This window comes from Trichechus manatus, unplaced genomic scaffold (genome assembly GCF_000243295.1).
Source record: "Trichechus manatus latirostris isolate Lorelei unplaced genomic scaffold, TriManLat1.0 scaffold00016, whole genome shotgun sequence".
Lineage (NCBI taxonomy): Eukaryota > Metazoa > Chordata > Mammalia > Sirenia > Trichechidae > Trichechus > Trichechus manatus.
In genome coordinates this window covers 26,437,799-26,463,615 of record NW_004443952.1, presented here as the reverse complement: position 1 = coordinate 26,463,615, position 25,817 = coordinate 26,437,799, and the positions used below count along the sequence as shown (strand labels likewise).

At 47.9% G+C, this 25,817-nt stretch overlaps 2 protein-coding genes across 3 annotated transcripts; both read right to left on the bottom strand.

The window, feature by feature from the left end:
• Positions 1-2,591: 2,591 nt before the first annotated feature.
• On the bottom strand, positions 2,592-17,347 carry VCP (valosin containing protein). The gene is made up of 17 exons (XM_004372304.2): positions 16,956-17,347; positions 13,292-13,403; positions 12,928-13,100; positions 11,701-11,843; positions 11,040-11,170; positions 10,379-10,510; positions 8,855-8,957; positions 7,777-7,910; positions 7,565-7,700; positions 7,097-7,209; positions 6,531-6,695; positions 6,316-6,438; positions 5,825-6,037; positions 5,322-5,630; positions 4,880-5,035; positions 3,380-3,534; positions 2,592-3,222 (listed from the first exon to the last, which is right to left on the bottom strand). Exons 1-17 carry the CDS (start codon positions 16,970-16,972, stop codon positions 3,117-3,119), a joined length of 2,421 nt encoding a protein of 806 aa, XP_004372361.1. The 5' UTR covers positions 16,973-17,347; the 3' UTR covers positions 2,592-3,116.
• A 1,543-nt stretch (positions 17,348-18,890) lies between these two features.
• On the bottom strand, positions 18,891-24,973 carry FANCG (FA complementation group G). Of its 2 annotated transcripts, none has more exons than XM_023727321.1 (14): positions 24,459-24,973; positions 24,167-24,260; positions 23,700-23,831; positions 23,239-23,441; positions 22,610-22,745; positions 22,302-22,432; positions 22,055-22,201; positions 21,762-21,913; positions 21,296-21,362; positions 20,731-21,020; positions 20,542-20,588; positions 20,194-20,349; positions 19,576-19,699; positions 18,891-19,422 (listed from the first exon to the last, which is right to left on the bottom strand). In XM_023727321.1, exons 1-14 carry the CDS (start codon positions 24,549-24,551, stop codon positions 19,314-19,316), a joined length of 1,881 nt encoding a protein of 626 aa, XP_023583089.1. In that variant the 5' UTR covers positions 24,552-24,973; the 3' UTR covers positions 18,891-19,313. The 2 variants fall into 2 exon arrangements, with proteins under 2 accessions (XP_023583089.1, XP_004372442.1); XM_004372385.2 differs by having other exon boundaries at positions 24,167-24,257.
• Positions 24,974-25,817: the final 844 nt, after the last annotated feature.

Genomic DNA, 25,817 nt, shown 5'->3' with positions numbered 1-25,817 from the left:
GTTAAAATGTTGTGGGGTTGTTAACCAATGTCATAAAACAGCATGTGTGTTACTGTTACATGAGAAACTATCTGTTCTGTAAGCCTTCACCTAAAGTGCAATAAAATATTTAAAAAAAAAAAAAAAAAAGTGAGGATCTCTGGTTATTGGGAGTATTACTTTTTACGATTTTTCTTATGTTTCTATGTATTTCTACAATGCAGACTACTGCATGTATAAAGGTTGTTTTAAGTTAATTTTCTAAAACTGTAATCTTACTTCCCTGCCTAAATCCCTGAGAAGCTGCACCTTTATGATAAAGTTTACTCCTGCCATGAGGTTCTTCACACAGTTCCTGACCTCTCCAACTTCACTCCAGTACCCCCTTGCTAGTCAACCTGATGCTGAAGAATGCCCTGTATTTTCCAACCTGTCTTTTGCTCCAACTGCTCTCCCTCACTTCTCCAGGACCCAGTTCAGACCACTTCTATCAGCCTTTTACCTTGGTATGATTTTCCCTTGCTTGCAGCCCCATTAATACTTTGAGCCTTGTTGATAGTGCTTAATGTTTCCAGACAATATATAGCTATCATAACCTTTGAAGAAAGTGAGGTTCTGTAAGGTCAAGTCTAAATTCCACTCTGCAATATTCTGTCCAGTCTGTATGTATATTTGGTTGAAAAAACACAGCCACTCATAAGGCACATGTTGTACCTCTGCCTACACTGTCTTTAATGTCACTGTTCCTTTCCAAAGCTTAGTCCAAATCTGTTTACCGGGTCAGAGAAAAAAACTCACCACCTACTGGCCAAGGATGAAACTGAAGGCGGTTTCCCTTAAAAAAAAAAAAAGATACATGGTCTCTCCAAACAAAACATATACTGTTTCAGACAAATGCAGTTCTCAATTTACTCAGGGACATTTTGAGACCATACTTCTCTGGATAGCTTTATGAAAAATCCAAATCCTAAATTCTTAAGACTTTTTAAGCCCTCATTAAATTATAAGTCTGTGCCAAGAGTTAACAAACCACTTAACATTTGCCACAATTCAGGTGAATTAGTGACTGGCAGACCTATGTTCCTCATGGGCACTCTGTGCCCACTAGACTTTCTGAGCAACTTTAAGATCAATGTATTTAAGTAGAGACACCCTTCTTTATCTTGCATCCAAATATACCTTAAGATGTTTGGTAAACAATCCTTTACACTGTCTTTTCTATATTTTACAAAGCATTTTCAATCATTTTATTGGATTAAGAGGCCCCCCTCAAAACCTTAACACCTTTTTCATAGGTACATTGCTGTAAGAATAAGTACCAAAAACTACAGCCTCCTGAGATTGGCCACTCACTACAAGTTGTTCTTGGTTTTTCCTAGAGAACTTAGAGCTCCCACTGTCTCCCCTCTTTTTCACCTACAGACAGACTTTGTGTGACTAGTGAAAGCAAACCAATTATATTTCAACACAATCTTCTATCACATTATCAACTAGTATCTCTACATATTTTGGGAGGAAATGGCACTTGCCTTCTCTATGTTCCCATAGCTTGATGGAGAGGTACCAAATGTCTTTCCCCAAATGACCTTGTCTTTGGTCCTCACTGAGGTTAGGCTGCCAACCCACAGGGATGCGACTGAGCAACAGTTTTCAGAATGGGAAGAATGAAGGCTAAACCACCAGCAATACCTAAATGGTGGGAAGAAAAGGGCAAAGGAGGACCAAAGACAGAATCTGGTGGGGAAAGTGTTGGAAAATAAGGGAAGTCAATTCATGTTTCAAGAGTGCAAAAGTATCTATTTCACAGCACATGAGTTCCAGAGATATTCCAATTCAATCAGCTAACGTGTCTATTTTATGTCTTTGTAGATTATCACAGATCTTGGTCTTTCTTGCTTGGTGTAAGCCCTAGGACAGACAATACACATTTGACTCAGTGAAGTATTTTCTCTACACCATACTCCTCTCCTCTTTGGATAAGGCACCATAGTCCTGCCTCCAAAAACACTAAGCGATTACTGTGGTACCTGCTGAATGAAGAGGCTACTCCATACCTGTGTTTGGACAAAACTATGCAATCATCTGAACAAACTGAGCAGGGGAGGATGTTTTGTTTGGAAAAAGCACATTTAATGCTATAATTTTATGTTAGAAAAGAAGCTATAATATAAATTACATAAATTAAGCTAGACATAGTTGTCAGTGATCCTCAATCAGAGTATGAACATTTGGAATATTAGATGGAACAAAAAAAGGTATAAATAGAAAACACCCACCTCTAAACAGAGTGTATCTTTTTACAACCCTTTTGGAGGGCACCCCAATCCACTCCTTGGTCAGGATAAGGGAAGTCCTCTCTGCAGGCCTAGCATTACCATCACATCAAATATTGATGGAGTAATTACCACATTCTCCACATTTGGAGCTCCATCAGGCTTGCTCCCTGCAATCTTATCTAGTGATACGACAGGCACAAAGGTGAGGATGCAGGACGGGAAGAGGGTACAATCCCACTTCCAGGATTTCACATTTGGAAGAGTGCCTTGGCAGTGAGGGGTAGCCCAAGGCCCTTCCCAGGAAAAGAAAACAGGCACAGGGATCAGGACTCAGACTCCATTTTGACCCAATGTTTATTGTCCTTTTACAACATGTCATTTTTGGTTTAGAAACTGTTTGTGATTAGTTTTCCAATATTAACTCAAAAGCATGTAAAATAAAATCAACCTACTGTCTATATAAACACCCAGCAACTGTGGCTCCTCACCCACCTGCCCCAGTTGGGTAGAGGGAAAGAAGGGCTTGGGCAGCACTGAGTGTAAGTACAGATGCTTTATTGTGGGGTAGCAGTGCCTTAGTTCACACCCGACACAAGTCCTCTGTACTGCCCAAACTACAATAGAAATGGCGTAGGCTCAAGGCCCAATTCCCTGTTGGTAATTCACTTTCTGCCGCTCGAATGAAAATCACTTTTATTTTGTATTTTTTGCAACAGAAACCCCCATCCAGAGTCTGACTGTAGCTGAACTGTTCAGACTGAAGAATGAAGCAGGCCATGGGCGCACCCCTGGTCCCTCCTGGGCGAGCGCCCCCACCCCAGGGAACAAGGTTCAGCTGGCCAGCTCGTTGGCCACCAGCACTTAACCGTACAGGTCATCATCATTGTCTTCTGTGTATACGCTGCCACCTGTGCCGCCTCCGCTGCCCTGACTGGGGCCAGCTCCGCCTTGGTTCCCTGAAGGGAATCTGTATGCACAATAGCAAAGACAGAAAAGTGGGTTAGGCCAGGGCCTGCGTAGAATTTTCATAACTATCCCTCCAGCCTCCTTAGCATACCCACCACCTTGTTTGTATAGGTCCCCAAGGCAACTTCAGCACTGCCCACTGTCCCTACCCCAGTTACCTGAAGCTGCCAAAGCCCCGACTCTGCTGAAGGGTCTGAGCAAACATCTCATACTTCCGGATGTCATTGTCACTGACAGAACGGCGGGCAAAACGCATGGCTTCCTCAAAGTGGTCTCGGCGAATCTCAGGCACTGGATCATCCTCTTCTACTTCCTATAGGGTTAGTAAACACAGACCACCAGGGTGAGTTAAGGTCCAGCCTACATTCCTTCCCTGGCCTCCTCAATCTCTTACTGGGTCGCCCTGCCTCTTCAATCCAACTTGAATAAGTTGCTAGGCCAATCTTCCTAAAACTGAGTCACTGACCTGATTAAAAAGCTGTCAAAGCATTCTGGTAAAGGCAAAACTGTAGAGAACAGAAAACAGATCACTGGTTGCCAGGGGGTGAGGGTGGGCAGAAGCAGCTGACTATAAAGTGGCACAAGGGAACTTTTTTGGGATGACAGAAATTTCTGTATCTCAACTACAGTAGTAGTTACACAATTTATAGACATTTGTCAAAAAGCATGGAAATGGTATAGCCAAAAAGTCAATTTTACTGTATGTTTAAATTATACCTTAATAAACCTAAATTTTAAAAGTCAATGGCTCTCAGTGCTTTCCACATCTGGATTACACCCTATCTAGTGGCCATTTCTAGTGACATAACCTGTGTTACAAAATAGAACTAAGCTCCACAGGGTTTTCGTGGCTGTAATCTTTACAGAAGCAGATTGCCAGGCCTTTCTTCTGCAGCACCGCTGGGTGGGTTCAAACCATCAACCTTTAGATTAATAGCCAAACCAGTACATACATCCTCTTAAATTCAGCCAGGTCTTCCCAATTCACACAATCTTACTTCTCTCTTGGAGCAGGTTATTTGCTGTTTACGCTCCCTTCAGAGCCCAGCTCAAATCCTATCTCTTCCACCGAGAAGCCTCCCCAGTTACTGTGACTTATGGGTTTGAGTCCTTGAATTAATACATCAGTAGTTTTTAACCTTATTTAGGGGGATGAAAAGAAGTCACTGACCCCTTCCAAAACGTAAAGGAAACCATTCATTCATTAAGTCCCTACCATATGCCATGATACAGTGGGAAACAAGCAAGATGACAGACTATACGTCTATGGAACTTACACACACACACACACACACCCCACACCCCCCCCAAACACCTTTTGCATATTATTTCAGAAGGTCCATGAACCCCTCTCCCCACCACTAAGGATACATCCATAAATCCTATGTTAGAAGCCAGCTCTATCTGTTTATCTGAACAATTATATTTTGATTCCCCTCACGGAGCCTTGTTCAGACTGAACATATAGCTTGTCAATCTCTTTTCAGCCTTTTTAATTCCAGACTAAAAAATTAACTTCAGTATTCTTTCTCTGATGCCCTGCTAAACATCTTCTTAATCAGATGATCTTTTCAAAACCTTCTACTCTGGGGCATAGTTGAAACTGTGCCCTGGTTTGCAACCCTTGGCATAGATCTGGGGAAAGGATACTGGCTCACCATGGCTGATGGGTTGGTCTGCCTCTCACGTTCCCGCCTAATCTCACTTTCGATGGATTCACGGATGGCCAGCTTGCAAGCACGTTGGCAAATCTCTGTCAGGTCAGCTCCAGAGAAGCCATTAGTCATCTTAGCCAGGAATTCCAAATCAACATCCTAAGAGAAGTAACAAAGCTATCTTACCATCTAGCCTCTTCTCCCTTAGGATACACTTATCTTTGGTCCACCCCAATCACTCCCAAGTCCAGTTTGTTCCATCTTCTGCCATCCCATTTTATTCCTGATTCTAGACTATCTTAATCCCCCTAAATCTTCCACCTTCCCGTTAGACCAGCCCTGACCCCAGAAATCCCCAATGGAATCTTGACTGAGAACCCAAGAGCACTCTACACTAGCCTGAAGGACTCATAGAAGCCCCCATGGCCCGTCACCTTGCACCTGCCTTGGCAACTGGGGACTTGCGCAGATTGGCCTTGAGGATGGCAACACGGGACTTCTCATCAGGAAGTGGGATGTAGATAAGCTGATCAAGGCGGCCAGGCCGCAGGATGGCAGGATCAATGATGTCAGGCCGGTTGGTAGCGCCAATGATGAACACATTCTTTTTTGTGGACATGCCATCCATTTCTGTTAGGATTTGGTTGATGACTCGGTCAGCAGCCCCACCACCATCTCCAATGTTACCACCACGAGCCTTGGCAATTGAATCCAGCTCATCAAAGAATAATACGCAGGGGGCAGCTTGGCGAGCCTGTGGGGAGGAGAATGGACTCAAGCACTAGCACAACTGTCTCTCACATCTTGGAAATGAAGAAAGTGAAGTGTCTTTTACCGCTCCAGCCAAGTTGCCAGTGATAAGATTGTTTCGATTCTCCCAAAGCAACAGCCTCTATCCCTCCCTTGCTCCCAAGCAAGGAATACACAGCCTAGCCCTTTGTAGCTCACCTTATCAAAGATTTCCCTGACATTGGCCTCAGATTCCCCAAACCACATGGTGAGCAGCTCAGGACCCTTGATGGAGATGAAATTGGCCTGGCACTCATTAGCAATAGCTTTGGCCAACAAGGTTTTCCCACAGCCAGGAGGTCCATAGAACAGTACTCCTTTGGAGGGTGTCATGCCAAACTTGAGGAATTTGTCTGGGTGCTCCACAGGATACTACGGGGGGAAAAAAAAAAAGGGTTCAGGATCACCCCACAGTTTCAAAGAAACCAAACCAAACATAAGCATCTCCTCCACCCCTCCATAGTGTACCCATGGTGTAAGAACCAGGTTCTCTAGGAACAGGCTCCTTAGTGCTTCAAACCTGAGAACAGCAGGTTCCTGAGCTGTGGTCTCACAACTCTAAGATTAATGAGTGTGCTGATACCAAGAGACCACCCGGATCAATTACAGTATCCTGAGGCAGTGACTCACTCTCGACCAAGTTACCCTACCTGGACCAGCTCCTGGAGCTCACGTTTGACATCCTCTAGGCCCCCGATGTCCTCCCAGGTCACCTGTGGCACCTCCACCACAGTTTCCCGCAGTGCTGATGGGTTGCTCTGGCTCAGGGCCCACTGACACAGGAGGAAAAAACAGGGATGAGACTTGCCAGGGGAGGGGTCTAAATGTATGTGTGTGTGCCTGAGGTGGGGGTGTGCAGTCTTACCCGGAAGTCATCCATAGTAACTGCCAGAGAGTTCATGACCTCAGCATCAATGGTCTCGTCCTCTAGGTCAATGAGGTCCATCTTCTTGCGAATGGCCTGCAGAGCAGCTTCTGAGCACAGGGCTGCCAAGTCAGCACCCACATGTCCATGAGTCTCATTGGCTACCTGCAGAGAGAAGATCTACTTACTGTCCTGTCTCTAAGACCCTGCTGATTTAGGAGGCTCAAAGACACTGGAATCCTGGCCCCTTCTCGTGACTCCTATGCCCCTCTCTCTGGATCCTCCCCCTTTATTTAAGCACATACAAGCAGTCCCTACACTGGTTGGGTTTTAAGCGCTCAGGCCTGGACTTGGGGCCTAGAAATAAGCTGCCCCAATAATTTTGGCTTATTCTAATGGAGCACCAACTGAAAAAGATGCTGATTCTAGTTTCTGGATTCAATCTAAGATGACTATCTTTCCCCTCTCCAGAAATCTCCTCGTATCTTACTTCCCGAGTCAGTTCCCTGCAACTGCCTGGAAAAAGAGACATCCTAACTCCTGGCCAACCCTCATCATCACTCCACCTGTTCCAGGTCCACATCATCTGCCAGCTTCATGTTCTTGGTATGGATCTGAAGAATTTCCAAGCGTCCTGTAGCATCAGGGATTCCAATATCTACCTCCCTGTCAAAGCGACCTGTGGGGCAGTGCATGAATACACACAGGGCTCATTTCTGGTCCAGAGGGAAGAAAGGACAAGCCTAAGGTGACCAACCATCCCAGCTTGCCCAGAACTGTCCTGGTTTTAGCACTGAAAGTCCCATGTCCTGGGAAACTCCTCAATCTCAGACAAACCAGGATGTTTGGTCACACTAGATAGGCTATAGGATGAGGAAAAAGTCTCCTGGGCCTTATCACTGCAAAGAACTCCCAAGAAATCCTTAGAATTAGGTGACTCAGATGAAGGACAGAGGTGGGACAAAGGAGATTAAACACAGTAGAATTTTATCTTCTCTATGAGCAAAAACAGGGTTGAAATTTGGGATCCTTACCAAATCGTCGTAGGGCTGGGTCAATGCTGTTGGGTCTGTTGGTTGCTGCCATGACAATCACATGTGCTCTCTGCTTTAGGCCATCCATGAGGGTCAACAACTGTGATACAATACGTCGCTCCACTTCCCCATGAGTCTGTTAGGACAGAATGTCTGGTCAGAAGCGAAGTCAGGACTTTTCAACCCCACCCTTCCCTTGGGGAAGTTCCTACTTTCTCTCTTTTGGGAGCAATGGCATCCAGTTCATCAATGAAGATAATAGCAGGAGCATTTTTCTCAGCCTCTTCAAAGGCTTTACGAAGGTTGCTCTCAGACTCACCAGCCAATTTGCTCATGATCTCAGGACCTGAAAGAATATGAAACGGAGGCAATGACAAAACTACATCCTTCCCCAGTCTCAAGAAATCAGATACCCTGTTTGCCCAGTCCACAGACAGGTCCTGGGTGAGAAGGTGGTAATTATCCCCTCTGCCTACCCTCTCCCAGCCACTATCCCAGGATAGCCACCAGGTCAGGCTGGAGAGAAGTCAAGGGACTCAGTACACTTTTATCATAGAGATCGAAGTGTGAAGATGGCAGCACAGGCTCTGAGGCCTCTGGGTAGAACAGGAGAGGCAGTACCAGCTAAATATCATTCCCACAGAGCCAGCTGATCTCAGCCAATCTCCTCAAATCCTCTGGAATAATTAAGTATGGGCTTTTGATTTCTATTCTAACTTGTTGTTGTCAAGTCAGCCCCCCATGCACGATGGAACCAAATTAAATGATGCCCAATCCTTTGCTATCCTCATGATTGGTTGCGGATGAGACCGCCGTGATCCCCAGGGTTTTCACTGATTTTTTAATTAGATTGCCAGGTCTTTCCCTTCCTAGTCCACCTCAGTCTGGAAGTTCCGCTGAAACCAGTTTAGCATTATAACAACACAGAAGCTTCCACTGACAGACAGGTGGCTGCTCATGAGGCACACTGGCCAGGAATTGAACCTGGGTCTCCCACATGGAAGGTGAGAATACTACCACTGAACCACCAATGCCCCCACTATTCTAACTTGCTTCTCACTAGATGCCTTCAGCCTGTCCAGAATCTTTCCAAGTAGGGACAGGTAAGGGGGCACCAGTGAAAAATATCTTCCCTTTGTTGCTTAACTGTCTGGAATGTACCTCAACAGAAGAAAAACTAAAGTATACATAAGGATATAGATGCCAAAGTATGTTTCCATGAGCTCTGTAGCTCATGAGCTCAGCTCAGAGTTGGGTCCAGCCAGACAAAACATGAACCAACTCTCTTACCATTGATCAAGAAGAAGAAGGCTCCAGTCTCATTTGCCACAGCTCGAGCAATTAGGGTCTTCCCCGTCCCAGGAGGCCCATAGAGCAGGATTCCCCGAGGAGGCTGAGGACCAGTACAGAGGATGTAATTAGGTTCAGACTATTGCCTTCTTCCAACCCTGTTGTTGTGTGCTATTGAGTCAATTCCAACTTATACCAACCCTATAGGACAGAGTGAAACTGCCCCATAGGATTTCCTAAACTGTAAGAGACGCTGGTGGATTCGAACCACCAACCTTTCAGTTAGTAGCCGAGCACTTAATCACTGCACCACCAGCGCTCTTCCAACCCTACACACCCTAAAATGGCTTGATTGGTGCTCTAGAGGGTGAGAATCAGGGCTCAACCCTGACACCAGTAAGAGTGAGCACTGAACAGCAAATGCATGGACCTTCAAGCCATACTAACTCCCTGTTACTACCAGGAAAAATATTGCTAGTACACCAGGAACATTACTGATTGCAACTTATACAGAAGACTAAGGGCAAAGAGATGACTCTAAGAAACTTTAGTCTGAGTGACTCTGAAGATCCTGAGACTAGGGAAAAGCAAAAGGCCATTATGCCAAGTGCCTGACTTTAGATAGATCAATGGCCAAGGACTACCCAAGCCACTTAAGAAAGTAGGATCTATTCTCTTTGTTGCCAGAGGCTCATTCACTCCAGCGATTACAATACTTTCATTTATCACCCTTCCAGGATTTATTACCATGTTGGAATGCTTTTCCTTACAGCCAACCACACACATTTTCCTCTGTGAAGCCATCTTTTTTGTGGCCTCATCCACAGACAAGACATGAAAACTAAGATAAAAGTATTTGTATTGTACATATTGGATACAGGGGCAATAATTTCATCTTGTGTGTTCCATGATACGGAAATGGTCAAGAGGCTACACTACAGTTCATGGTTCTCAACGTTTTGGTCTTACTTAGGATCCTTTCTACTCTACAGATCTCCTTCTCTTTCTATTGAATGGCATTGTTCTAAACAGGCTGGCAAAATACAGCAAGATTTTCTTTTGCAGGGCCAGTGAGATAAGATTTACACTTTTAAAGGGTTGTAATGAAAAAAAAAGTAGAAGACTTGTGACAGAGAACTTCTATGGCCCATCCTATTCTAGATTATCAGTAGCTCTGATAAATTTCCCTCCGTAAACTTAAAGAATATACAGCAAAACCTGCAAAAGTCATAACCTGTGTAAGGCAGAAACCTGTCAGAGAAGGAAAACTCAAAATATTTCCCACTAAAACAAGTGGTAGAAAAGTGGCAAGACTGCACCCTGTCAAAGGCAGAAAACTTGGGAGACTCGGAAAAACAAGGCAGTCCTGTTGAGTTCCGGCCCTCACAGGTTTCACTCTATTATTGTACTCCTAATCAAAGGTAATGATGATAGATACGTATGAAAACAGGCCTCAGGATTATACACTGAAAAGTCATTAATCACCTTCCTGGACTTGATCCCCCAAGAGCCCAGGATGCTCACCTTCACACCAATTGCCTTAAAGAGGGCAGGATGTCTCAGAGGTAGCTCCACCATTTCCTTTATCTGAGCTAGCTGCTTCCTGCAGCCACCAATGTCATCATAGCCCACTTCATTCAAGGATTCTTCCTCATCCTAAATACGGGCGAGACAAAGAAAGGAGAAGGCAGGAATATGATAGCAGCAAAAGTTGTATTTCTCCAAATTCTCCCCCTATCTGGTGTGGAGAAATCTACTACATGAGTATGAAAAGACTGTCCTCTAAGGGGATCCCACCTCACAGAACAACTCTAAAAATCCTGAGGGAAAAATTTCCAGCAGAGCCCTTTCCACTCAGACTGCCCTTAGTCTTATTATGAAGGGCTCCTAGACCTGAAGCTGGAAATTCTAGGAAATGGGCAGAAGCCTGGATGCCATCATCAGCTCCACTTGTTCAAAAACTATTCCAATCACTTAGTTACCTTGGGTTCAACTAGATTTTAAAAATTATGGCTTTAGATACTTCCAAGAAACATACAGGCCCGGAAACAAATACCTGGGAGGCTTACCCACCTCTGGAAAGAAACTTAGTTCCAAAGTGCACCCAGTCTTGATAGTTACCACACGACTGCTCAACTGAGGAATCATGATCAGGAAGAGAACTGGTATCAGGAAGAGAACTTACCTCTCGTTTGATAGGCTCCCCCTCACAGTGGATCACTGTATCCGGAGCAACAATGCAATAAGGACTGGGATCTGTCTCTACCACTTTGAACTCCACAGCACGCATTCCACCCCGGACAAGAAAAATGTCTCCTATGAAAGTAAGCAGTACAAGTGCAGTTAGAGCTGTCAACGACAAGATCAAGTGAGAATTCATTATCAGAACCTGGGGTCTAGAAAGCCAAGCTTACAAGAAGATATTGCTCTATCTCCTGCCCATCCCCATGGTCTTACTGAACACCCAGTAAGAGAAGGCTAACCTGTGAAGAGTACCCCCGCCACTCAGAACAGTGAACAAAACCTGGATGTGCCAGAAGCCCTTAAGGTTTTGACTTCTGGGATATAGGTAGCCCAGAGTTTGCTAGAGCAACCAACGGTAGAGCTCTGCTGTATAAACTTTGTACTGTGACACCACTAAAATGGACTACCTTTTCCTTCAGAGAGAACAGCCTACCCTCCTCCTACAGAGGAGTGTAACAAAATGAGAAAACACAGAAAGACAGAGAACACACATGAACATGTGCGCAAGATGCGTGTGCATGCACTTGTATATGAGAATGAGACAGGTGTTCAAACCCCATGGACAACTACTCTCAAGCTCAGTCCCTAGAATTCTCTCTCACCTTTCCGGATGGGTCGATAAGCTTCCAGGAAGTACGGTTTAAGGTATACCTCGAAGAGATTGCCAGTGATGCCTTCCACCGTGTCATCGATGGGTAGCACATGGATACGTTTGCCGTACTTCACATCAGGGCACGGCTGGATGCTGAGGATGACAAGCAGAATCCACATTACCAACTGCACCGCAGCCCCCAGCACCAGGTGTCCGAAAAGGCCTGGCACAGAGATCTGACGGTGAGCAAAAGAGAAAAGGCAGAGATGGCTTTAGGTGAAGAAAGGAAGGAAAGCAGGGTAGGAGTGTGGGCAGAGAACAGCCAAGCAGAACTAAGACAGGTCACACTCAGGACAGGGTAGTAAGGGGAGCCACAAGAGGCTGATGGGGCAGCCAAAGGCAGGAGCCATATATTGGGAACCCCACAAGGACAGTATGGGGGGGGGGGCTTCAGTGAGAGATATCCAAGGATGATCCCTTCTGGCTAATCTTGCTGCCCCCATATTACAAAGGGGAGCCTTAATTTGACAAGTGTCAGAGTCAGAGAAATAAAAGTCGAAAAAATATCTCAGCCAGGTGGTCAGACTACCCTAAGAAACTGACTAAGCACCACTAGGAAGAAGGCTACGTAACACCTAAAATCCATGAAAAAGAATCAGAAGCCGGAGTGGATTCTGGCCAGGTCACAGAGTAGCAGTGGCTAGAGATGACTCCAAGATGGGGAAGCCTCTTGTCTAAAGTTACCTAGGAACAACCAAAATCACTCAGGCTGGAGCTATCCTGGCTCCAGCTATACCTCTCTCCTAGGCTAAACTGGATCCTTAAAAGACTTGTTAGGAGTGTACCTTTCTTGTCCACACCGCCACCTCACTCTAGCCCTAACATTAGCCATTAATTCAGACACAAGCAGTGAGTCCTTCTGGAGGTTACTTAGTAGACACAGGCCCTCAAATGGTATCTTAAACCAGGGTCTAAGGTATGATAAGTTAAATCACAGGTGGAAAAAATGAATATGCCAAGAAAGTTATAGAAATGCTAACTTGTCCCAAATGCCTTGCAGGGGTGGATTTTGAAGTCCTAGGGAGGTTGAACTGAAACCTAAAGACATCTCTGAAACATAAATCTTCCCAGTAGGCTTTCTATATCTGCAGCTGCCAAGACTTTCATGGGGGTCCTGCCTATAATGCAGGCTGTCTCTGGCCTCCCATCCCTGAGGGGCCAAGAACCCCACACACACCTGATAACATCCCCTAGGCGTACACGAAGATTATTCCGAACAACTCTATTCATTCGAATCTTCTCATCAGAACATGTGTCATCAGAAAGCACAATGCACACAGCTTCCCGCCTCTTCTTTCCTTTCAGCAACACCGTGTCACCTCGGAACAACTGCAGCTCATCCATCTTGGGCTGAGGAAAGAAGGTTAAGGCCTTTGGGTCACTGGGCAGAGAGGGGTAGGCAGCAGCCCTGGAGGATGGGATTCCCAATAAACCCCACTCTATCTGTGGTCACTGCAAAAAAAAAAAAATGAGAAAAGAAACCTGGGAAAAGCCCTCAGTTAAGTGCAATAAGGAAAGACTGAACTGTGGACCCAACTTACCTGGGACAAAGATACCACACTGTTGTCCTCATTGATGGCTTCATCAACAATTAACCGATTGGGACGGTTCTTCTGTTTAAGAATGGCTGTTGATAAATCATCACCTTTTGAACTAAAAAGAGAAAATGAAATCAGTTCTAACATATACTTCACAGCCCAAGAGGCTCTACCGGTCTCTAAAGCGCACACTTAGGAAAGATATAGTGGATACATGAAGTTGTCTCTGTACCAGAGAACTCAGATGAAGAAAATTCAGTCGGGGGCAATATCTAGCACACACTATGAGTCCCACTCCAGAAGCTCTTGGTATTCTGAGCACTGGCGTCCCAGTCATAAGGACCCAAGTGATCCTGTCCAGGGTCAGGAAACTATAACTTAAGAAGAGAACATTAAAGACGTGGAGACTGAGTAGCAATTAGAGAACAGAAAGTAGTCTTAGACTTCATGGAACAGTGGTTAAGAGCAGGGATTCTGTAGTCAGACCTCCTAAATCTAAAGCCCAACACTGCCACTGATTGATTAACTATGATCTCGGGAAAGTTATTTTACCTCCTGGACTTCTTGTCCTCATCTGAAAAATGGAGAATATAATAGTAGCTATCTGATAAGGTTACAGTATTAAGCGAGATAATGAATATAAAGTACTCAACACAATGCCTGGCACACGGTATGAATGCTTACCACGATTACTAACATTAGAAAGATTTTCAAAACAACCTCAGAAGGTTAATGATACTTCCTCAGCAGGTAGTTGGTTAATTCATTCAAGCAAGTGCTGAGCACTACAGGGCAAAGCACAAGCTCTTCTTCTGCTAACCTTCCTGCAGACAATGAAGCAGCTTCATTAGCACTATCCTCCTCACTGGCTAAACTTACTGAATGCCAGAGGATCCCATGGTACTACAGGCATGCCAAGCACAAAGACCATCATATTTGGGGGGTGGGGGACTCTAAAAGATCTAAAACCTTCAAAAGAGGTTCAAACTCAAAAGGAGCTTCACAGTAACCTCTACAAAGGCACACAACTCCAGAGTTGGTTCAAAGCGTCAAAACCAAGAAATGCTGAGACATGGGGCAAATCCAAATCCCCCTCAACCAGATCAAGGTTGCCTGAGCGTACACAAGGTTTCTACTATTTCCTAGAAGCTAGGATCATTCACTCAACAGTGACAATTTCTTACCTAGCTCATCTCTAGCCTTCATTGACTAGACACAGTGGGCTCTCACTTTAAAGAGCTGCCTCCTCTTAGTAAAGCCTAGGAAAACATGAGCATTAACCAAAAGAGGGAGACCAGATAGTAGAGGAAGAGAGAGAAAGAAATAAAAAAGAGGCGGAGGGGGGAAGGGACCTTCTCTATGAATTATTTCTTCACTCAACAACGAATGAGAATATACTACGTGCCAGGCACTGTTCTAGAAACTGAGAATATAACAGTCGACAAGCCAAAATAGCATTCCCGTCAGAAATATTTTCATAAGTTGCAAGAAGAGAAAATAAAAAAAGAAGCCTATGCTGTAGGACATTACTGTAAAGTTACGGGGTTTTCACATCATTTGATTCTGATACACCCAGCAGAAATACAAATCTCATTCATCTAACAAAGTTTTAAACCTTCTGCCTACTCTCACACATAGGTTGCATCTTTAACCACTGCCTTTAAACTAGTTTCCAAGGGTGGTGTTTCTTCATCCTTCCCCAACCCATGGCACGTGTGTTGCAGAGTAGAGTGACCCTTCCAATGCTGATCAGTACCCTGGAGGTCACACATGGTCAAAGTGACAACTGAGGGCAATGTAAACCCATCAGCTCCCCCCCGCCCCACACCCTCCAAGGGCTTCTGATCTTCCTGCTTTATCTGTAAGACTGAGGTTGGAAAAGAAAAATACGAGATGCCTCTAGTCATAAGTTTGTATCTCACTTTTAACCCCAAAGCTGCACTCTAGAAAAAACCCCAATCTGCCTACTACCTCTGACCCTGGCTCTGGAGATGAGTGGTATGCCTTCCCCTTAGGATAAAGAACTCTTAATTCCCTGCTGACCTACCAAAGAAGGAGCCCTGGTGGCACCGTGGTTAAGCGCTTGGCTGCTAACCGAAAGGTTAGCAGTTTGAACCCACCAGTGGCTCCGTGGGAGAAAGATGTAGCAGTCTGCTTCCATAAAGATTACAGCCTTGGAAACCCTATGAGGGCAGTTTTACTCTGTCCTTTAGGGTCGCTATGAGTCAGAATTCACTCAGTGGCAATGGGTTTGGTTTGGTTTATCTACCAAAGGAGGTAATCTCTAAAACAGAGAATTCAGCCAGACTATGGGCCAGCAGCAGTTGTGAAGGCTCTGTGGGACATCCTCCATTGTCTTCTGCATGAGTCAGGCCCTTTCCAGAACCCCAGAGCGTCACAGGGGACTTGGAAGGAGTTCAGGTAAGAGTCATCAAGATGTGCTTTAGACGTGCATCTAGGGGTTAGAAACTGTCTCTGATGCTAGGTTCCAAGAATTCTGGATTTTTATTTTTAGTATTGAAAACAAAACACTTATTGGATAACCTCGGAAAATATTTTAAGTACTAACAGACAGTCCTTTTAAATCGACAACTGAGTAATACTTCATCTCAACTCAGAAACTTGAGAAAAAGGAACACACCTCAAAAACCTAACCTCTTCAAGGCAAGAACGTGATTTGCATATGAGTTTCAGTATCTAAAGCTCCTGATTCTAAACTGAATGGGCTGAGGTAGCTATGCTTTACCTGATGCTTTTATGAGGGATTGGGGTGGGGCCAAAAAGTCCCAGGACCCAGAATTTCTCAACGTAGCAACTTGGGAAAAGGCGCATGCGGGTGTTTGAAGAGTTAGGGCCACTATAACCTCCACACCACAAAAGCTTAAATCTAGAACTCCCACAAAATATAAACTGAGACTCGAATTTTAGCAAAAACCCAAAACAGAAAAAGGAAAATTTCCCTTCTCCCAAGTCACAACAGCTAGGAAAGCTGCCTTAGGGATAACAACAGGCCTAAAGTAGAAAAAGGCCAGAAGCCAAAGGCAGGGCCCGCCCTCTCTGTAACAGGCCGCCTCCACTCAGGTCGCAGAAGATGCCAACTATGGGCCAGGCCGCCCCGGCTCCAAAAGGGCCGCCGTGAGCTTCGCTGAGCTCGCCAGGCCTTTCCCGGTCCCGGCCTCTGCCTCGGTCTCAGGGCTCCTGAAGCTTTCACGTGGCCCCAACTCCACGCCCACTGGGCCCAGCCAGGGACTCGGGCCCGCGGGGCCTGCTCTCTCCGGGAAACAAAACCCCTATCAGCGGGTGGCAGGCCGGATCGCTGATGGGCACCCCAAGGTCCCGGTCTCCGCGCCAGCAGTGTGGACCCACAGCCCTTACTAGGCCTGGACGGCCGTTCTGACGGAGCAAATCCCGCCGGTCGGGGCCTGCATGACACAGCACGATCGGGCCCAGGCCCCGACCGGGACCCAACGCAAGCCTCGCCTAGGGGGCGCGCGGGGGCGCAGCCGGGCCCAAGCAGGCCCGCGGCCCCTCATTCGCCCCTTCCTCTCCTTCCCTCTCTCCACTTAGACGCGCCCACGGCCAGGCCTGGCCGGGCCTACGCAGCGCGGCGGATCCCGCCGGTGCGCGCACCCGCAGAGGGCAGGCGGGCGCGCGCACACACACTCACTCAGCTCCGGAGGCCATGGCGCGCGCCTCTCTCGGCCGGCGGCTGTGGCGGCTCGCGGGTAACGGATATGAGGGGTGGCGGGCAACCGACTGGACCGGGGCTCGGCTCTCCCAGGCGGGGGTTAAGCAGCGGTGACAAACCCGCAGGCAACCTCCCTTTCGCTTCCTCCCAGCGGCACTAGGGCGGTGGGCTGGCGGGAGACGCTAGTTCCGGACCCGCGAGCGGGGCAGCAGCAGCGACTACTCAAACGACGGAAGCAGACGCTTCGCTGAGACTGAACCGAGAAGAGCCGAATCATCGGAAGGAGAGCCGTTCTCACCTCAGCCAATCACAGCCTGCGTTGGGGACTCCTGCCCGCCTTTCCGCGCCTCTCCCCAGCAACCCGCGGACCAGAGCCAATCAGAAAATTCACTCGCGGCCTGTCTCCCGCCTCTGGGATGCAACACGCCTAGTAACGCCAAGGCAATTGGCCGCAAGGCTAGGCTTCCTCGACGGATTGGGACTCTCGACCAATCAGCGAGAAGAATGGAGCCAGAGCGACTGGCGGCAGGCGAGCCTTTAATCCCTGGAGGCCGACTCTCCCACTTGGCTCTAGTTCATTGGCTCCTGAGTTTATCCTCCTGGAAAAACCTGGCACAATGGATTGAAATCTTATATTAGTCTAGTTCTACCCTGTCATACGTGGGGTCGCCATGAGTTGGAATAGACTCCTGGCCAACTAATAACAACTTTATAGTCCAGTACTTCTGTAGTGATAAGGGGCGCTGGTGGTATAGGAGTTAGTTAAGAGCTGGCTGCTAGCTGAAAGGTCGGCAGTTCGAGCCGCCAACTGCTCCAAGGAAGAAAGATGTGGCAGTCGGCTCTCATAAAGATTAACCAAAAAAAAAAAAAAAAACCCCACCAAATTCATTGCCGTCGAGTGGGTTCCAACTCATAGCGAGACCCTGTAGGCCACAGTAGAACTGCCCCATAGGGCTTCCAAGGAGCAGCTGGTGGATTCAAACTGTCAACCTTTTGGTTAGCAGCCGAGCTCTTAACCACTATGCCACCAGGGGTCCCTCATAAAAAGTATAGCCTTGGAAACCCTATGGGGGCAGTTCTACTCTATCCTACAGGGTTGCTATGAGACAGAATTGACTACATTGCAATGGTTTGTTTTTTGGGGGTAGGGAGAGGGGTTATAGTGATAACCCACACGCCCATCTTCTAAAACCTGAACATCCTCTATCACCACCTAAAGCCTTTCTTGTCACCCTAACCTATAGACCTAGTTCTGCAACACTCTCCTTGCTCCTTCAAAATGCTGGCTCCAGTCACCCCTGCTCTGAGCCCTTTGACTATCACACCAGCTCTTAATCTACCCTACCATATTGTCTTGTCACTGCATCCTCTGGTAACCCGACCCCACAAGCTTTCCAGTTCATCAGAGCTTGGGAATGTGTGTTCCCCTTACCACAGGGTATTAATATTAATGGTTACATGGGGGAGGGAACTCAACTTCAGAGAGGGGTCCAAGGGCAACCACAGAACACACAGGCGATTCATTAGAACCCAAAAGCATCAAGAAAACTGCATGCTGGGACTTGAAATCCTTGGTTCCAAAATGCCAGTGACCCTGACTGTAATCAAGAGACACGTCTTAGTGATACGCTGACTCAATTCAATGTTTGCTCCCTACCCGCACAGGCACATTTGACTGAAATAGGTCCAGTTCTAGAACCTGGGATTAGAGAGATGGTGGGGAGTTACTCTGAGAGACTCAATGGTCTGCCTGTCCCTCCTCTTATTTTCAAGCACCCAACCTTGTCCTAGGAGGCCTGCCCAGGCCACCCTCCCGAGTCAGTTCTACTCATTCTGTCACTTAGCACAGGATCATGGACTTGGGGCTCTGCTTTTAGGCAATGGGAAGGACTAATGCCACTGCCTCCTGAGTAAGGATTCCTATAGCCCTTTCCTCACCCCAGACTTCAAACTCGTAAGATGATGGTAGGAGACGGGTATCTTAGACAACCAGCACTCAACTGAATCTAGAAGCTGCAAGTCTTCCCATTCAAGTATGTACAGTAGGCAGACGAGATAAATATAAGATTTTACTCAACACAAAAAAAGGGGAAACAGGAAAAAAACATGCCATAAGCAAAGTCAATGTCTTGTTGGAGATGGCAGGGGGGCGCTTCCTCTGGAACTAGGACGGCAGTTATTATGCCAAATTTGACAGGACTACCACCAACCTCTCCAATTGGAATTATATAGGAAAGGTAAGCTCTAGCCACATTTCCCAAAGATGTTAAAGCAAAAAGTCCTTCCCACAGAGAGATGCTGGGGGGCCAGCTCAAGCTGGTGTAGGAAACATGGCAGCTACAGATCAGAAGGCTCCAGCAGAGATGTCCGAAACTCTTCCAGGAGGGTTTCCCGGTCCGGAGGGTGGATCCAGTTCAAACAGGTTTCTAGGTATAGGGGGAGAGACCTGGAGAGCAAGAAGAAAGATGCCCCAGAGTGAAGGTTAAGCAGAAGGTTGGGCAGCCATCCCTTCTCTTTCATTCCCTACCACCCCCAACAGGCCCGAGGCTCCAGGACTTCAAGTGCCTCTCAGCCCCAAGCCAGCAGGCCTCAGCCTCACCATGTGGCATCCTCCGGTGGCAGCTTAGTTTGGGCCTCCAGCCTCCACCAGAAAGCAGTGGCCTCATTCCTCCGATCCAGTCTCCTCAGAGTTTGAAGCAGGTGAAAGGAAGCATCTCGATTACCTGTACCCCCAACCCAGAGTAGAGACCCTTAGATCTTGACAGAGACTTAGGCATCATTTTATAAAACGAGGCCTGGAGATGGGAAGTGTCTTGCCTACGGTCACACACAGAACTGGAGATAGATCATTCCCAACCATTCCTATCCCAGGGTCCACCTTGAACGCCACCCACAAATATAGAAGCTATCTTCTTTCACCTGCCCAAGACAAAAGGCTCAGCCAGCACTGCTCCTCCTACCCAACCTACCCTCTAGTGCAATCATTGTCTTTGTGTTTGAGGACATGGGAAGACCTGGGAACTCTTGGGGGCTCTGTATACACATCTGTGTATGCCTGTATGTGCATACCTGGTTATGTCCCTAGATATACATATCATAATTCCACTCACCCCTCCTATCTGGAAATACCACCTTTACATCCATGCCCAATACCTCCCCTCGGGCCTCTTTGTCCATGCACATTTGTACATATCTGATGTCATGCAAGTATACAAACCTGGGCACATCTGCACACTGAGTAGGAAGTCCTGCAGGGCTTTGGTATCCTGGCCACTGGCCACCCATACCAGTCCACGACTTATCAGGGCAGCTAATCGAAGCTGTTGCAGTGCTGCATCTGGTCTGCACCTCTGGTCACTGTTGGAAGCAGCCCCTGGGGACCACTCTCAAAGTCAGGAAGTGGTTTCCCAGCCACACAGTCACCAAAACCCTAAGTCCCTCTCTATCTCTTGTGTCTGGAGTTCCCTCCCGTTAAGTCTCCTGATGGGTTGGGACACATGGAAAGAGAACCCATCTCCATCACCACCACTTCCAGGAGGGAAGATGAAAATTAAGCCTAAATCACCTTGTTCTTTGTCCTCAGGTGTGGCCCGGAAGAGCAGCTCAAGGCACCTGAAGTAAGACGTGGAGTAGAGGTTCAACCTAAGAAACTCTGGAGCAGCTAGGTGAGGACAGAGCTCCCAACTCTTGTCCCAGTCAGAAAATCACCTCCCCCCACCTCCACCCCACTTCCCCCAGGGCTTCCCAAACTCACCGGCTATATTCACTAACTGCCTGTTTTTGGTCCCCCAGTTTCACCCAGGCCTGACCCTGAAGCAGGTAGGTGGCAGAGACCCAGAGTGGGCAGTTTATAGGCTCCTTGGCTACATTTCTGGCATCTTCCCACAACCAGGGCATCTTGGGAAGCAGGGATGATGTTCGGCTGAGCAACTCCTCACAAACAGTCAAAGCATCCTGGGCTCTGTTTGCCTGGATCAGTGCTACTGCTGCCTCCAAGAACACCTCAGGCATACAGGGCCCTGGGGGGCAGGGCAGTGGGGAGAACTGGGGTGGGAGGAAAATGTAGTGTCTTAAAGAGGCATGAACAACTGTCCTTAACCTTTTTACTAGGCCCTAGTAGCATGCAAAGACTATCCATTGCTTGTTGCTCTGGATCTCTTACTCTAGGAAGCCTTCCCAGTCTGGTCCCCAACTATACTACCCCCACCATCCAGATTGGACAAACAGAAATGTAGAGACAAAAGCAGCAGTCCTGCTCTACTCCAAAGGGGATCCCAATCTTCCTTTCCCATTGCAGAGAACCTTGAAGACACACCTACCCTTGGCTCCAGGCCATCCAGCAATAGGGCCAACAGGTCCAAGTAATGCTCTGCAGCATCCTCTGCCCTGAGGAGTCATAGCCAATGAGCCTTACCTTAGGCCTCTAGCAGGTCCCTCCAAAGGCTCCAGTGAGAATGTTTTTTCTTAGCTAACAGAGGGATGCTCAATGGCCCCAGAGGGTGGGGAGGGTGATGTCTTGGGGCTCCAACCCCAGCTCAGTATGATCTTCCCCAGTTATAGAATGGATTGAGGAGGAGACTTCAGAATTTTCAAGATACAAGAGGTTAGTGCCTGGGTGAAGAGTTCTCAGTTCAGGTCCAGCAGCAAGGCAGGAGGCCAAGGAGTGGGGACCTAGGTCCCACTACTACCTGCTCCATCCCCCAATCCCGAGAACAGAAGCAGAGTCACACTCCAAGGAAGGCAGCAGAAGTGAGAAGAGCCCAGGTAACCAAGGGGGAACCTCACCTGCCTGTCTGTAGGCATCGGCTTGCTAGCAGGTGCTTGGCCTGGCTCTGTGTGCCACAGTAAAGGGGCGAGGCTGGGTCAGGTCGTGGGAGTAGCAACTCTACCTCAATGAGAAGCTGGGGGGCTTCAGAGTTCTGGGTGACACTCAGGGCCTGAAGGGGGACAGAAAGGAAAAAGTGTATCTACAATCTTTGGGAGCCACACTTCCTTATACTTGTACCTTGACTAGTCACCCCAACACAAGCACCTCAGTAATCCTCCACCCTGTGTTTTCACTTAGCATAGTTTCTTACATCAACCAGCAGCTCCAGACTCTTCAGCTCTGCCGCTGTGTCCCCCAGTTGCTGATATAGCCTGGAGGCCTCCAGAAGTGGGGGGCCCCAAACAGATCCCCCTTTCAGGGCTGCAACCAAGTACAACAATGCTCTCTGTGGACTACCCTAGAGGGGTGGGAGGACATGGGCCTCAGCTACCATCACAAGCAGAAAGCTGCCCATAACACTCATGGTTTCCCCTCACCAACCCCAGGACTATCTTTACCATCTTACGGAGACAGGTCGCCAGCGCCGTGTATACCTGGACCAACACAGGCCATGAACACAGACCTGAGGCTGCTTCCTGCAGGCTACTCAGTGCCCTGGGTAGGCTCCCTGTGATTAACTCCTGGAGACCTGAGAGAAATCAGGGTATGAGCTTACAGAGGTCCATACGGCAGGATGAATGATAGGTTACAAGAACACGCAGAGGCTCCATGGGGCTGAATAGGACATGACAGGGAGGCCATGAGCCCAGAGGGCCCCTTGAGATAGGGAGTGGGAAAGACGGGATGAGTCAGGTTGTTAGCTGACCTTGACGGAGGGCAGATGCCGTCAAAAGGACATCCCTTAAGCCCCGGGCATCCTGCAGGGTGAGTGGGGCATCTGACTCCTCAGCTGGAGGGCTCCAAGTTTTTAGAAGCAGCAGCAGATCCTCAGAGGCCCCGCTCTGGGGACAGAAGGATGACTAGAGGCTTCAAGTTCATAACCACTCCCCTCTTCTCCTGTCTCAGTCTACCCTAGCTGAACCTTGAGCTTTAGGGTCCTTCTGATCTCTGTTCCTTCAATTCTAAGAGATAGATAGCTATGGGGCAAGGATAAAAGGAAGAAGAAAAACCTGGGGCAGTCATGATTGATTCTAGTTCACCTTCTCACTCAGGATAAGCCCATGAGGACATGGGGCAAGGTACCATGTCTGAGTTACTGATAAAACTGAGGCTGGGAAGTGACTTGATCAAGGTCATGAGAGCCCTAACCTCACCCAAGATCATTAAGCCATAAAAAACACTCCCAAGAGAATCCCCCAATGAGAGCAGAAACAGAACAAGGTCATCCAAGAGTTGCAGGTCTCTCATCACCAGCCAAGCAGCCTTTCTAGAACATAATGATGCTACTGCAGCCAGAGAAGGGGGTCCTCAGATCCAGGTCACTTCCCCTATTACCTGGCTGCCATTCAGCGATTGTAGCAGCAAGGCCAGATCTCCAAGATGGTCAGTGCTCAGCCAGAGGGCAGCCTGCAGGCCAGCCAGGTGGTGCAAGGCAGGAAGTAGCTCAGGCAGAAGGGAGGAAGCATGGAGGACAGAGTCCCACAGCTCCCTGAGCCCACATTCCAGCCTGGGTCCTAGCTGCTTCTGGGCCTCTAGCACTGTAGAGCACACACACACAATTAAGGTGGGACCTCATCCTCCAACCCCCCCACCCACATCCCTTCATCTTCCTCTTCTGCAGAAGCCAAAGGGTCACAATAAGAACACCTCAACCTGGTCTGAGGGGTACAAAGAAGATCAGAGAGGGGCATCTATCTGTGGAGGTGACAGAATATGGTGTTCCTCCCATCTCCCTAAAAGGGCTTAAATCCAGACTGCAGCTGGCAGGGGCATGAGAGGCAATCTCTGGCCCTCACCTCTCTCAAGGCCGTGTTGGATATCCTGGTCCTGGTCCTCAGTGAAGCCCTGGGTATGGCTTGCTTTCAGGGTAATAAAGTTGCAGATGACAGTCAGCTCCAAGGGGAGGGCAGAAATAGCTGCAGGAAGCCCTGGGGCAACAAATGCTGGTTTCACTGACTGCTCCCCCATCAAAGATTCCCCAGACAAGATCCCAACCCAGAGATTGCCCACTCCAACCAAAATGACCTCAATTAAGAACCCACCCTCTGGACAGAGTCTGGACTAGAAACCACTTCCGCAAACGCCAGCATACAAGAGGTGGGGGGGATCACCTGTACAAAGACAATTCCACCCCAGTCCAGTCTGTGCCTTAAACAGAACTTCCTGTCCCCTGAGTGATCATCTCAACCCCAGAAATGCAGAAGAGGAACTGGTCTCTGGCGGCAGAGGGGAACTGACCATCCTGGGAAGGATCTTTGCTTACCCTGCAGACTATGAAGGAGCTCCCTGAACCCTTGCAGTGCATCCTGAGCCAACTGCTGTTGCCTCAGTAACAGATCGGAGTCCTGAGTCACCTGCTGAATGTGGGAGGGGGTGTCACTGAAGATAAGTCCTTCCCTCTCCCTTTGTGGCAGAGGCAGGGGATGTCATTCTCCAGTCATTTCTGGCTCTTTGGGGTGGTCAAGCTCAGCCCCTCCCCAGAGGCAGGGGTAATTCCGCTGCAAACCCACTTTCTGGGGGCTTGGGACTGGCAAGGGTCCCAGCAACTGCGTTACCTTGGTCTGTCGAACTAGCCGGTCATTCTTTTCCCTCCACAGGTCCATGCAGCTGGCGCGTGGTGATGAGGAGTCCAGAGGGGCCTGGGACATTGTGGCCAAGGCTGGGGCCGGACACCCGGAGGGGGTGCCGAAGCCTCCCACCTGAGCGGGGAGGGGCCCGCGCCCTTCTGCAAGCCGCCGCGACTCCCCAGCTTCCGTCGGGGAACCTGCCCGGCCGGCTCACCCTCTCCAGAAGAAATGAACTCTTCCCTTCCCGCCGCCCGCCCCAGCTTCCACCCTCGCCTCTGGTTGGCCAGACCTATACAGTTTGCAGCTGCGGTTGGTCGTCTTCAAGAGATGGTCCCCGCGGGAAACTCGGGGAAGAAACGAGTCTGGCCGGGACCAGTGAGGGAGGCTGATGTTGGCAGGAGGAGGCGTGTGTCTGAATGGGAATGTCGCTCGGCTCGCGGTTAAGTCGGCTGAGCTTTCGCGGAGGCCAAATCCTTGAGAAAGGATAGAATGGAGCAGATCTCGGCACCAGACTCGGTGGCTCAGCGCTTCCACGCAGCCACGCAACCAGACCCTCCCGGGTTTCCTCCTTGCGAAGGGCTGACCCGCGCGCTGCATGCTGGGAATCGTAGTCCTGCGCAGAGCAGCAAGGAAAAGTCCATCCTGATAAGAAAGTGTCTCCAAAAGAAACTTAGGGTACACCAAAGCTCTCCGTAATTGTCCCATTTTTCCCTGCTCACTATCGATGGTGTGAGTTTAGAGAGGCCCATAAGGCAGGGAACTTGATGAGTTTCTCCCGCTTACCACTGTCTCGTCAAACACATGGCAGCGTGGCCTTGTGCTTGTGCATTGCACTGCTTGAAGGTGCCTGCCCAATCCTTTCAGCAAGTGGAACTAGGAGAATTGACTCCGTATGCAAAAAATAATAAAAATAATTAAAAATATATAATAATACTAACCTTTGACCCTTATCTCAGACCACACATAAAATTAACTCAAAATGGGTCACAAACCTAAATGTTAAGAGCCAAAAATATAAAATTCTAGAAGAAAACGTAAGAGAAAATATCTTTATGACCTTCAGTTAAGCAATAAGTTCTTAGCACAAAAAAGCAAGAGCAATTTAAAAATAAATTGGATTTTATTAAATTAAAAACTCATGTGTTACAAAGACACCATTAAAATTCAAAAAGTCACAAGGTGGGAAAAATTATTTGCAAATCATATATCTGATAAAGGACTGGTATCCATAATATATAAACACTCAAAACTCAATAATAAAACTATTTTTTAAAGACCACTGAAAATGGGCAAAAAATATGAGTCGACATTTCACCAAAAAAAGTTATATGAATGGCTTAGAAGCAC